The sequence below is a fragment of the Salmo salar genome, chromosome ssa15 (genome assembly GCF_905237065.1).
Source record: "Salmo salar chromosome ssa15, Ssal_v3.1, whole genome shotgun sequence".
NCBI lineage: Eukaryota > Metazoa > Chordata > Actinopteri > Salmoniformes > Salmonidae > Salmo > Salmo salar.
This window is the reverse complement of record NC_059456.1, coordinates 20215741-20229569: the sequence shown is the minus strand read 5'-3', so window position 1 is coordinate 20229569 and position 13829 is coordinate 20215741. Positions and strand designations below refer to the sequence as shown.

Below are 13829 nucleotides of genomic sequence, written 5' to 3'. Positions count from 1 at the left end.
AGGGTTCTATGAGAGAGAACTGCTATCTGTTAGAGCTCTATGAGAGAGAGAACTGCTATCTGTTAGGGCTCTATGAGAGAACTGCTTTCTGTTAGGGCTCTATGAGAGAGAGAACTGCTGTCTGTTAGGGCTCTATGAGGAAGAGAACTGCTGTCTGTTAGGGCTCTATGAGTTAGAACTGCTGTCTGTTAGGGCGTTATGAGAAAGAGAACTACTGTCTGTTAGGGCTCTATGAGAGAGAACTGCTGTCTGTTAGGGCTCTATGAGAGAACTGCTGTCTGTTAGGGCTCCATGAGAGAGAACTGCTATCTGTTAGGGCTCTATGAGAGAACTGCTGTCTGTTAGGGCTCTATGAGAGAGAGAACTGCTGTCTGTTAGGGCTCTATGAGGAAGAGAACTGCTGTCTGTTAGGGCTCTATGAGAGACAGCTGCTGTCTGTTAGGGCTCTATGAGAGAGATAATTTCTATCTGTTAGGGCTCTATGAGAGACAACTGCTGTCTGTTAGGGCTCTATGAGAGAGAACTGCTATCTGTTAGGGCTCTATGAGGAGAACTGCTGTCTGTTAGGGCTCTATGAGAGAGAACTGCTGTCTGTTAGGGCTCTATGAAAGAGAACTTCTATCTGTTAGGGCTCTATGAGAGAGAACTGCTATCTGTTAGGGCTCTATGAGAGAACTGCTATCTGTTAGGGCTCTATGAGAGACAACTGCTGTCTGTTAGGGCTCTATGAGAGAGAACTGCTATCTGTTAGGGCTCTATGAGGAGAACTGCTGTCTGTTAGGGCTCTATGAGAGAGAACTGCTGTCTGTTAGGGCTCTATGAAAGAGAACTTCTATCTGTTAGGGCTCTATGAGAGAGAACTGCTATCTGTTAGGGCTCTATGAGAGAACTGCTGTCTGTTAGGGCTCTATGAGAGAGAGAACTGCTATCTGTTAGGGCTCTATGAGAGAGAGAACTTCTATCTCTTAGGGCTATATGAGAGACAGCTGCTGACTGTTAGGGCTCTATGAGAGAGATAATTTCTATCTGTTAGGGCTCTATGAGAGACAACTGCTGTCTGTTAGGGCTCTATGAGAGAGAACTGCTATCTGTTAGGGCTCTATGAGGAGAACTGCTGTCTGTTAGGGCTCTATGAGAGAGAACTGCTGTCTGTTAGGGCTCTATGAAAGAGAACTGCTATCTGTTAGGGCTCTATGAGAGAGAACTGCTATCTGTTAGGGCTCTATGAGAGAACTGCTGTCTGTTAGGGCTCTATGAGAGAGAGAACTGCTATCTGTTAGGGCTCTATGAGAGAGAGAACTTCTATCTGTTAGGGCTCTATGAGAGACAGCTGCTGTCTGTTAGGGCTCTATGAGAGAGATAATTTCTATCTGTTAGGGCTCTATGAGAGAGAACTGCTATCTGTTAGGGTTCTATGAGAGAGAACTGCTATCTGTTAGAGCTCTATGAGAGAGAGAACTGCTATCTGTTAGGGCTCTATGAGAGAGAACTGCTATCTGTTAGGGCTCTATGATAGAACTGCTATCTGTTAGGGCTCTATGAGAGAGAACTGCTATCTGTTAGGGCTCTATGAGAGAACTGCTGTCTGTTAGGGCTCTATGAGAGAGAGAACTGCTATCTGTTAGGGCTCTATGAGAGAGAGAACTTCTATCTGTTAGGGCTCTATGAGAGACAGCTGCTGTCTGTTAGGGCTCTATGAGAGAGATAATGTATATCTGTTAGGGCTCTATGAGAGACAACTGCTGTCTGTTAGGTCTCTATGAGAGAGAACTGCTATCTGTTAGGGCTCTATGAGGAGAACTGCTGTCTGTTAGGGCTCTATGAGAGAGAACTGCTGTCTGTTAGGGCTCTATGAAAGAGAACTGCTATCTGTTAGGGCTCTATGAGAGAGAACTGCTGTCTGTTAGGGTTCTATGAGAGAGAACTGCTGTCTGTGAGGGATCTATGAGAGAGAACTGCTGTCTGTTAGGGCTCTATGAGAGAGAACTGTTGTCTGTTAGTGCTCTATGAGAGAGAACTGCTGTCTGTTAGGGCTCTATGAGAGAGAACTGCTATCTGTTAGGGCTCTATGAGAGAGAACTGCTATCTGTTAGGGTTCTATGAGAGAGAACTGCTATCTGTTAGAGCTCTATGAGAGAGAGAACTGCTATCTGTTAGGGCTCTATGAGAGAACTGCTGTCTGTTAGGGCTCTATGAGAGAGAGAACTGCTGTCTGTTAGGGCTCTATGAGGAAGAGAACTGCTGTCTGTTAGGGCTCTATGAGTTAGAACTGCTGTCTGTTAGGGCGTTATGAGAAAGAGAACTACTGTCTGTTAGGGCTCTATGAGAGAGAACTGCTGTCTGTTAGGGCTCTATGAGAGAACTGCTGTCTGTTAGGGCTCCATGAGAGAGAACTGCTATCTGTTAGGGCTCTATGAGAGAACTGCTGTCTGTTAGGGCTCTATGAGAGAGAGAACTGCTGTCTGTTAGGGCTCTATGAGGAAGAGAACTGCTGTCTGTTAGGGCTCTATGAGAGAGAACTGCAGTCTGTTAGAGCTCTATGAGAGAGAGAACTGCTGTCTGTCAGGGCTCTATGAGAGAGAGAACTGCTATCTGTTAGGGCTCTATGAGAGAGAACTGCTGTCTGTTAGGGCTCTATGAGAGAGAGAACTGCTATCTGTTAGGGCTCTATGAGAGACAACTGCTGTCTGTTAGGGCTCTATGAGAGAGAACTGCTATCTGTTAGGGGTCTATGAGAGACAACTGCTGTCTGTTAGGGCTCTATGAGAGAGAACTGCTGTCTGTTAGGGCTCCATGAGAGAGATATTTTCTATCTGTTAGGGCTCTATGAGAGACAACTGCTGTCTGTTAGGGCTCTATGAGAGAGAACTGCTTTCTGTTAGGGCTCTATGAGGAGAACTGCTGTCTGTTAGGGCTCTATGAGAGAGAACTGCTGTCTGTTAGGGCTCTATGAAAGAGAACTGCTATCTGTTAGGGCTCTATGAGAGAGAACTGCTGTCTGTTAGGGTTCTATGAGAGAGAACTGCTGTCTGTGAGGGCTCTATGAGAGAGAACTGCTGTCTGTTAGGGCTCTATGAGAGAGAACTGCTGTCTGTTAGGGCTCTATGAGAGAGAACTGCTGTCTGTTAGGGCTCTATGAGAGAGAACTGCTGTCTGTTAGGGCTCTATGAGAGAGAACTGCTATCTGTTAGGGTTCTATGAGAGAGAACTGCTATCTGTTAGAGCTCTATGAGAGAGAGAACTGCTATCTGTTAGGGCTCTATGAGAGAGAACTGCTATCTGTTAGGGCTCTATGATAGAACTGCTATCTGTTAGGGCTCTATGAGAGAGAACTGCTATCTGTTAGGGGTCTATGATAGAGAACTGCTATCTGTTAGGGCTCTATGAGAGAGAACTGCTATCTGTTAGGGCTCTATGAGAGAACTGCTGTCTGTTAGGGCTCTATGAGAGAGAGAACTGCTATCTGTTAGGGCTCTATGAGAGAGAGAACTTCTATCTGTTAGGGCTCTATGAGAGACAGCTGCTGTCTGTTAGGGCTCTATGAGAGAGATAATTTCTATCTGTTAGGGCTCTATGAGAGACAACTGCTGTCTGTTAGGGCTCTATGAGAGAGAACTGCTATCTGTTAGGGCTCTATGAGGAGAACTGCTGTCTGTTAGGGCTCTATGAGAGAGAACTGCTGTCTGTTAGGGCTCTATGAAAGAGAACTGCTATCTGTTAGGGCTCTATGAGAGAGAACTGCTGTCTGTTAGGGTTCTATGAGAGAGAACTGCTGTCTGTGAGGGCTCTATGAGAGAGAACTGCTGTCTGTTAGGGCTCTATGAGAGAGAACTGCTGTCTGTTAGGGCTCTATGAGAGAGAACTGCTGTCTGTTAGGGCTCTATGAGAGAGAACTGCTGTCTGTTAGGGCTCTATGAGAGAGAACTGCTGTCTGTTAGGGCTCTATGAGAGAGAACTGCTATCTGTTAGGGTTCTATGAGAGAGAACTGCTATCTGTTAGAGCTCTATGAGAGAGAGAACTGCTATCTGTTAGGGCTCTATGAGAGAGAACTGCTATCTGTTAGGGCTCTATGAGAGAGAGAACTTCTGTCTGTTAGGGCTCTATGAGAGAGAACTGCTGTCTGTTAGGGCTCTATGAGAGAGAACTAACTGCCGTGCATTATCATACTGCTAACAGACAGCAGTTCTCTCTCTCATAGAGCCCTACCTGGGATGTGGTTAGGTAATATAGTACTCCTACCTGGGATGCGGTTAGGTAATATAGTACTCCTACCTGGGCGTGGTTAGGTAATATAGTACTCCTACCTGGGATGTGGTTAGGAAATATAGTACTCCTACCTGGGATATGGTTAGGTAATATAGTACTCCTACCTGGGATATGGTTAGGTAATATAGTACTCCTACCTGGGATATGGTTAGGTAATATAGTACTCCTACCTTGGATATGGTTAGGTAATATAGTACTCCTACCTGGGATATGGTTAGGTAATATAGGACTCCTACCTGGGATATGGTTAGGTAATATAGTACTCCCTACCTGGGATATGGTTAGGTAATATAGTACTCCTACCTGGGATGTGGTTTGGTAATATAGTACTCCTACCTTGGATGTGGTTAGGTAATATAGTACTCCTACCTGGGATGTGGTTAGGTAATATAGTAGGTAATATAGTACTCCTACCTGGGATGTGGTTAGGTAATATAGTACTCCTACCTGGGATATGGTTAGGTAATATAGTACTCCTACCTGGGATATGGTTAGGTAATATAGTACTCCTACCTGGGATATGGTTAGGTAATATAGTACTCCTACCTGGGATATGGTTAGGTAATATAGTCTCCCTACCTGGGATATGGTTAGGTAATATAGTACTCCTACCTGGGATGTGGTTTGGTAATATAGTACTCCTACCGGGGATGTGGTTAGGTAATATAGTACTCCTACCTGGGATGTGGTTAGGTAATATAGTAGGTAATATAGTACTCCTACCTGGGATGTGGTTAGGTAATATAGTACTCCTACCTGGGATGTGGTTAGGTAATATAGTATTCCTACCTGGGATATGGTTAGGTAATATAGTACTCCTACCTGGGATGTGGTTAGGTAATATAATACTCCTACCTGGGATGTGGTTAGGTAATATAGTACTCCTACCTGGGATGTAGTTAGGTAATATAGTACTCCTACCTGGGATGTGGTTAGGTAATATAGTACTCCTACCTGGGATGTGGTTAGGTAATATAGTACTCCTACCTGGGATGTGGTTAGGTAATATAGTACTCCTACCTGGGATGTGGTTAGGTAATATAGTACTCCTACCTGGGATATTGTTAGGTAATATAGTCTCCCTACCTGGGATGTGGTTAGGTAATATAGTCTCCCTACCTGGGATGTGGTTAGGTAATATAGTCTCCCTACCTGGGATATGGTTAGGTAATATAGTACTCCTACCTGGGATGTGGTTATGTAATATAGTCACACTACCTGGGATATGGTTAGGTAATATAGTACTCCTACCTGGGATGTGGTTAGGTAATATAGTCTCCCTACCTGGGATATGGTTAGGGAATATAGTCTCCCTACCTGGGATGTGGTTAGGTAATATAGTACTCCTACCTGGGATATGGTTAGGGAATATAGTCTCCCTACCTGGGATGTGGTTAGGTAATATAGTACTCCTACCTGGGATGTGGTTAGGTAATATAGTCTCCCTACCTGGGATATGGTTAGGTAATATAGTACTCCTACCTGGGATATGGTTAGGTAATATAGTACTCCTACCTGGGATATGGTTAGGGAATATAGTCTCCCTACCTGGGATGTGGTTAGGTAATATAGTACTCCTACCTGGGATATGGTTAGGGAATATAGTCTCCCTACCTGGGATGTGGTTAGGTAATATAGTACTCCTACCTGGGATGTGGTTAGGTAATATAGTCTCCCTACCTGGGATATGGTTAGGTAATATAGTACTCCTATCTGGGATATGTTTAGGTAATATAGTACTCCTACCTGGGATATGGTTAGGTAATATAGTACTCCTTCCTGGGATGTGGTTAGGTAATATAGTACTCCTACCTGGGATGTGGTTAGGTAATATAGTAGGTAATATAGTACTCCTACCTGGGATGTGGTTAGGTAATATAGTACTCCTACCTGGGATGTGTTTGGCCCAGCCGATAATAACCACCAGTTCTCTGTCAGCCAGGTCACACAGTGTGGTCAGGGCCTTGATGTATCCGTCTGGCATGGTCGGGTCTGGCATGGCATAGATCTTCTCTGGTTCAACCACCAGCAGGTGAGACACGATCTTTGTCACTGAGGAAGGGAGGATGAGAGAGACAGACAGACAGACAGACAGACAGACAGACAGACAGACAGACAGACAGACAGACAGACAGACAGACAGACAGACAGACAGACAGACAGACAGACAGACAGACAGACAGACAGGCAGACAGACAGGCAGGCAGGCAGGCAGGCAGGCAGGCAGACAGACAGACAGACAGACAGACAGACAGACAGACAGACAGACAGACAGACAGACAGACAGACAGACAGACAGACAGACAGACAGACAGACAGACAGACAGAGATGTTAACATATGTTTCCCATGCCAATAAAGCCCATTGAATTGAGAGAGACAGAGACAGACAGAGATAAGACGTGTGGTTAGATGGTTGGGAATAGCCAGGATGTAGAACAGACGTAGACATAACGAGGAAAATGAACTATTGTTGTGACTCACGTGGCTTTTTGGCAGGAGGGGGGAGTGTCAAGCCTAGATAGGCCCCGTTCTCTGTGTCCCCCATTCTCCTCTTGTACTTCTGTCTCCCACCCCTCACACGATCCAGACGCACACCTGGAAACGACCACAGGAAAACATCCATGTGAATTTCACAGTAAACTTCAGATTCATGCTGGGAATTACAAAGATGATGTAATACACTCTACGGATTCATGTGATCGTCTCCTGTTCAATATGAGCCCTGAGACTTGCTCTGCATAGGACCTTACTGCTGAAGTTACGCTCAAATTCTACCATTATATATGACATTATATAAAGTAATGTGTAATGATAGTGTTATGTTGGGGTAGTTAGACTATATAAAGTAATGTGTAATGATAGTGTTATGTTGGGTAGTTAGACTATATAAAGTAATGTGTAATGATAGTGTTATGTTGGGGTAGTTAGACTATATAAAGTAATGTGTAATGATAGTGTTATATTGGGGTAGTTAGACTATATAAAGTAATGTGTAATGATAGTGTTATGTTGGGTAGTTAGACTATATAAAGTAATGTGTAATGATAGTGTTATGTTGGGGTAGTTAGACTATATAAAGTAATGTGTAATGATAGTGTTATGTTGGGTAGTTAGACTATATAAAGTAATGTGTAATGATAGTGTTATGTTGGGGTAGTTAGACTATATAAAGTAATGTGTAATGATAGTGTTATGTTGGGGTAGTTAGACTATATAAAGTAATGTGTAATGATAGTGTTATGTTGGGTAGTTAGACTATATAAAGTAATGTGTAATGATAGTGTTATGTTGGGGTAGTTAGACTATATAAAGTAATGTGTAATGATAGTGTTATGTTGGGGTAGTTAGACTATATAAAGTAATGTGTAATGATAGTGTTATGTTGGGTAGTTAGACTATATAAAGTAATGTGTAATGATAGTGTTATGTTGGGGTAGTTAGACTACATAAAGTAATGTGTAATGATAGTGTTATGTTGGGGTAGTTAGACTATATAAAGTAATGTGTAATGATAGTGGTATGTTGGGGTAGTTAGACTATATAAAGTAATGTGTAATGATAGTGGTATGTTGGGGTAGTTAGACTATGTAAAGTAATGTGTAATGATAGTGTTATGTTGGAGAGTTAGACTATGTAAAGTAATGTGTAATGATAGTGTTATGTTGGGGTAGTCAGACTATGTAAAGTAATGTGTAATGATAGTGTTATGTTGGGGTAGTTAGGCATCTGTCCCCATCAAAGGGAACGTTATAAAGCTTTGTCTGTCAATGTGTCTTTCTTTTGACGACGGCCAGCAAAGACCAGAGCGCTGTTTCCATAGTGTTGTTTCAGAGAGCTGTTTCCATAGTGTTGTTTCAGAGAGCTGTTTCCATAGTGTTGTTTCAGAGAGCTGTTTCCATAGTGTTGTTTCAGAGAGCTGTTTCCATAGTGTTGTTTCAGAGAGCTGTTTCCATAGTGATGTTCCAGAGAGCTGTTTCCATAGTGTTGTTTCAGAGAGCTGTTTCCATAGTGATGTTCCAGAGAGCTGTTTCCATAGAGTTGTTTCAGAGAGCTGTTTCCATAGTGATGTTCCAGAGAGCTGTTTCCATAGTGTTGTTTCAGAGAGCTGTTTCCATAGTGTTGTTTCAGAGAGCTGTTTCCATAGAGTTGTTTCAGAGAGCTGTTTCCATAGTGTTGTTTCAGAGAGCTGTTTCCATAGTGTTGTTTCAGAGAGCTGTTTCCATAGTGTTGTTTCAGAGAGCTGTTTCCATAGTGTTGTTTCAGAGAGCTGTTTCCATAGTGTTGTTTCAGAGAGCTGTTTCCATAGTGTTGTTTCAGAGAGCTGTTTCCATAGTGTTGTTTCAGAGAGCTGTTTCCATAGAGTTGTTTCAGAGAGCTGTTTCCATAGAGTTGTTTCAGAGAGCTGTTTCCATAGAGTTTCACCAGTAAACGATTCACAAGTAATCATATTACTAATCATCATTCACCTCACAAGCTGCTTCTCCTTCTGCTGTCCCTCCACCAGACAGGTTGGACCACTACTGTCCCTCCATCAGACAGGATGGACCACTACTGTCCCTCCACCAGACAGGATGGACCACTACTGTCCCTCCACCAGACAGGATGGACCACTACTGTCCCTCCACCAGACAGGATGGACCACTACTGTCCCTCCATCAGACAGGATGGACCACTACTGTCCCTCCATCAGACAGGTTGGATCACTACTGTCCCACCATCAGACAGGATGGACCACTACTGTCCCTCCATCAGACAGGATGGATCCTGCTGTCCCTCAACCAGACAGGATGGACCACTACTGTCCCTCCATCAGACAGGATGGACCCCTGCTGTCCCTCCACCAGACAGGATGGACCACTACTGTCCCTCCACCAGACAGGATGGACCACTACTGTCCCTCCACCAGACAGGATGGACCACTACTGTCCCTCCATCAGACAGGATGGACCACTACTGTCCCTCCATCAGACAGGATAGACCACTACTGTCCCTCCACCAGACAGGATGGACCCCTGCTGTCCCTCCACCAGACAGGATGGACCACTACTGTCCCTCCACCAGACAGAATGGACCACTACTGTCCCTCCGTCAGACAGGATGGACCACTACTGTCCCTCCATCAGACAGGATAGACCACTACTGTCCCTCCACCAGACAGGATGGACCACTACTGTCCCTCCATCAGACAGGATGGACCACTACTGTCCCTCCATAAGACAGGATGGACCACTACTGTCCCTACATCAGACAGGATACACCACTACTGTCCCTACATCAGACAGGATGGACCACCACTACTAGCACTACTCACACTCACTATCACTGAATTTCACTATCTGAATGGCTCAGAATGATTAACTGGGATATTAATAATAAATACTCTGAGCAAAAACTATTAACGCGACATTATACAATTTCAAATATTTTACTGAGTTACAGTTCATATGATGAAATCAGTCAATTTAAATAAACGCATTAGGCCATAATCTATGGATTTCACATGAGTAGGAATACAGATATGCATTTGTGGGTCACAGATACCTTAAAAAAAGGTATCGGGCGTGGATCAGAAAACCAGTCAGTATCTGGTGTGACCACCATTTGCCTCGTGCAGAGCGACACATCTCCTTCACATAGAGTTGATCAGGCTGTTGATTGCGGCCTGTGGAATGTTGTCCCAATCCTCAGTGCGAAGTTTCTGGATATTGGCGGGAACTGGAACACTCTGTTGTACATGTGAATTTAGACCTTTCAAACTTGCTCAGTGGGTGACATGTCTGGTGAACAGGCAGGCCATGGAAGAACTGGGACATTTTAGCGACCAGGAATTGTGTACAGATCCTTGCGACACGGGGCCGTGCATTATCATGCTGAAACATGAGGTGATGGCGGCTGATGAACGGCACAACAATGAGCCCCAGGATCTCGTCACGGTATCTCTGTGCATTTAAATTGCCATCGTTAAAATGCCATTGTGTTCATTGTCCATAACTTATGCCTGCCCATAGCATAAGTCCACAGCCACCATGGGGCACTCTGTTCAAAACATTGACATCAACAAACCACTCGCCACACAACGCCGTACACTCTGTCTGCCATCTGCCCGGTACAGTTGAAACCAGGATTAATCTGTGAATGGCACACTTCTCCAGCGTGCCAGTTGCCATCGAAGGTTGGTTACGATGCCAAACTCCAGTCAGGTCAAGACCCTGGTGTGGAGAACGAGCACGCAGATGAGCTTCCCCTGAGACGGTTCTTGACAGTTTGTGCATTAAATCTGGCAACAGCTCTGGTGGACATTCCTGCAGTCAGCATGCCAATTGCACACTCTCTCAAAACTTGGCATCTGTGGCATTATGTTGTGTGACATAACTAATTTTAAAGTGGCATTTTATTGTCCCCAGCACAAGGTGCACCTGTGTCATGATCATTAGTTAGAGGCAGGTAGGCTAGTGGTTAGAGGCAGGTAGCCTAGTGGTTAGAGGCAGGTAGCCTAGTGGTTAGAGCAGGTAGCCTAGTGGTTAGAGGCAGGTAGCCTAGTGGTTAGAGGCAGGTAGCCTAGTGGTTAGAGCAGGTAGCCTAGTGGTTAGAGCAGGTAGCCTAGTGGTTAGAGCAGGTAGCCTAGTGGTTAGAGCAGGTAGCCTTGTGGTTAGTACGTTGGGCCAGTAACTGAAAGGTTGCTGGATTGAATCCCTGAGCTGACAAGGTAAAAATCGGTCGTTCTGCCCCTGAAGGCAGAACCCACAGTTCCCTGGTAGGCCGTGGTTGTAAATAAGAATCGACTTGCCTAGTAAAATAAATGTAAAATAAAAAATATATATCTCATGAAACATGGGAAAAACACTTTATATATTTGGTTCAGTATAGTTTTTATTTTAAAGTATTTTTGAGTTTTGCATTTTGGACATAATTTTACTATATTTTAGATGAGCTTGATAATTTCCTGCATCTCATCTCATCTCATCCCAAACTAGTCCAGTAGGAATGACACAGAGACCTGAGAGCTCCACTATTACAGTCTGGTAGGAACCACACAGAGTCCTGAGAGCTCCACTATTACAGTCTGGTAGGAAGCACACAGAGTCCTGAGATCTCCACTCCACTATTACAGTCTGGTAGGAACCACACAGAGTCCTGAGAGCTCCACTATTACAGTCTGGTAGGAACCACACAGAGTCCTGAGAGCTCCACTATTACAGTCTGGTAGGAACCACACAGAGTCCTGAGATCTCCACTATTACAGTCTGGTAAAGGACTTTCTTCTGAAACTCGTAAGTCTATTCTTGTTCTGAGAAATGAAGGCTATTCCATGTGAGAAATTGCCAAGAAACTGAAGATCTCATACAATTCTGCGTACTAGTCCCTTCACAGAACAGCGCAAACTGGCTCTAACCAGAATAGAAAGAGGAGTGGGGGGCCCCGGTGCACAACTGAGCAAGAGGACAAGTACATTAGAGTGTCTAGTTTGAGAAACAGACGACTCACAAGTCCTCATCTGGCATCTTCATTAAATAGTACCCGCAAAACACCAGTCTCAACGTCAAAAGTAAAGAGGCGTCTCCGGAATGCTGTCCTTTTCAAGTCACCCATCAGTGCTATTTGCACAGTTAGCTCCAGGTAAATGTTACAATTCTTCAGCCATTCCTGAAACCCCGACCAAAAACAAGCTACTAAAGGGCAGTACCAAAACAAGTGATCTAATGATTCTGTCTCTTCTCAGCAAAATCTGTAGAGTGTCCTAGTGTAACTAGGCTGCACTTTATTTAACTACGCAAGTCATTTGAGAACAAATTCTTATTTACAATGACAGCCTAGGAACATTGGGTTAACTGCCTTGTTCAGGGGCAGAACAACAGATTTTTACCTTCGGGATTCAATCTAGCAACCTTTCGGTTACCGGCCCAACAGCTCTAACCACTAGGCAACCTGCCGCTAAATGTAACACGGGTCAGGTGTAACAGCTAGGCCTACAGTATATTCAGTAGCCTACATGATCCTTGGTTGGCTGAGTGCCAGTGGAACGTAGCAACAAGATAGCTTCAAGTTTCAACTTGATCTAGCTAATGGTTAGCCCAATGGGGTAAATGCCTATTATTATTTATTTATAGCCATTATGCGGCATCAGTTTGGCTACGGGTGATAATGCTACAGGGATAATGCTACAGGGATAATGCCACAGGGATAATGCTATGTGTGATAATGCTACGGGTGATAATGCCACGGGTGATAATGCTACTGGGATAATGCTATGGGGATAATGCCACAGGTGATAATGCCACAGGTGATAATGCCACAGGGATAATGATATGGGTGATAATGCTACGGGGATAATGCTACATAGATAATGCTACAGCGATTATGCTGCTACATGGATAATGCTGCGGGGATAATGCTACAAGTGATAATGTTACAAGTGATAATGTCACAGGGGATAATGCCACAGAGATAATGTTATGGGCGATACTGCTACAGGTGATAATGCTACAGGTGATAATTGTACAGGTGATACTGCTAGAGGTGATACTGCTACAGGTGATAATGCTACAGGTGATAATTGTACAGGTGATATTTGTACAGGCGATAATGCTACAGGTGATAATGCTACAGGAGATAATGCTTATTGTTAAACAGCACACCAGCCTGATAATATAGACCAATATGTTATTGGGCTCATTTCTGGAGGGAAATTATATTTTAGATGTCATCATCATTTTATTTTAATTCCATCCACTTTTAAAAAGTCTCCCCCCTGTATGCACAGACAGGCTGATTAAGCAGCCTTTAAATGGCCAACGCAAGTCGAATTGAGTTGTGAGATTTCAGTGACTTGTATTTAAAATGTTAGATTTTTCAAAAGATACCGATTAGGCTTCTGTCTTTCAATTTCCTGAGAACACCACCAAATATCCACTAACCTAATTACCCACGATGCCTCTGGGGGGCCCGGTTGTTTCTTCCCAGTAAACATAGTGAGATCATTCTGTGTTGCCTGGCAGGTCGGATCTAAATCAAGATCCCTCCCTCCCTCCCTCCCTCCCTCCCTCCCTCCCTCCCTCCCTCCCTCCCTCCCTCCCTCCCTCCCTCCCTCCCTCCCTCCCTCCCTCCCTCCGCCACACTAGAGGAGCTTTCCATTTGTACGACTCAATCAATCAATAAGGATTGTCCTTTTTGTTCTTCTTGTTCCTTGAAGAGGAGATGTGTTGTTAATTAATAGGGCTGGTAATGTCTGAGGTATTTTAACAAACCGTTCAGAGCTGTTGTTAGATAATAGGGCTGGTACTGTCTGAGGTATTTTAACAAAGCGTTCAGAGCTGTTGTTAGATAATAGGGCTGGTAATGTCTGAGGTATTTTAACAAAGCGTTCAGAGCTGTTGTTAGATAATAGGGCTGGTAATGTCTGAGGTATTTTAACAAACCGTTCAGAGCTGTTGTTAGATAATAGGGCTGGTAATGTCTGAGGGATTTTAACAAAGCGTTCAGAGCTGTTGTTAGATAATAGGGCTGGTAATGTCTGAGGGATTTTAACAAAGCGTTCAGAGCTGTTGTTAGATAATAGGGCT

The 13829-nt window shown here is 44.1% G+C and overlaps 1 protein-coding gene across 1 annotated transcript in view; it reads right to left on the bottom strand.

The window, feature by feature from the left end:
- LOC106571038 (steroid hormone receptor ERR2) overlaps positions 1-13829 on the bottom strand; it is a 166373-nt gene that overhangs the window by 83892 nt on the left and 68652 nt on the right. Inside the window, exons 4-5 of the mRNA XM_045695538.1 lie at positions 6751-6864; positions 6158-6319 (exon numbers count right to left, since the gene is read on the bottom strand). Of these exons, the coding sequence (XP_045551494.1) occupies positions 6158-6319; positions 6751-6864 (276 nt within the window). The remainder of the gene's footprint in view (positions 1-6157; positions 6320-6750; positions 6865-13829) is intronic.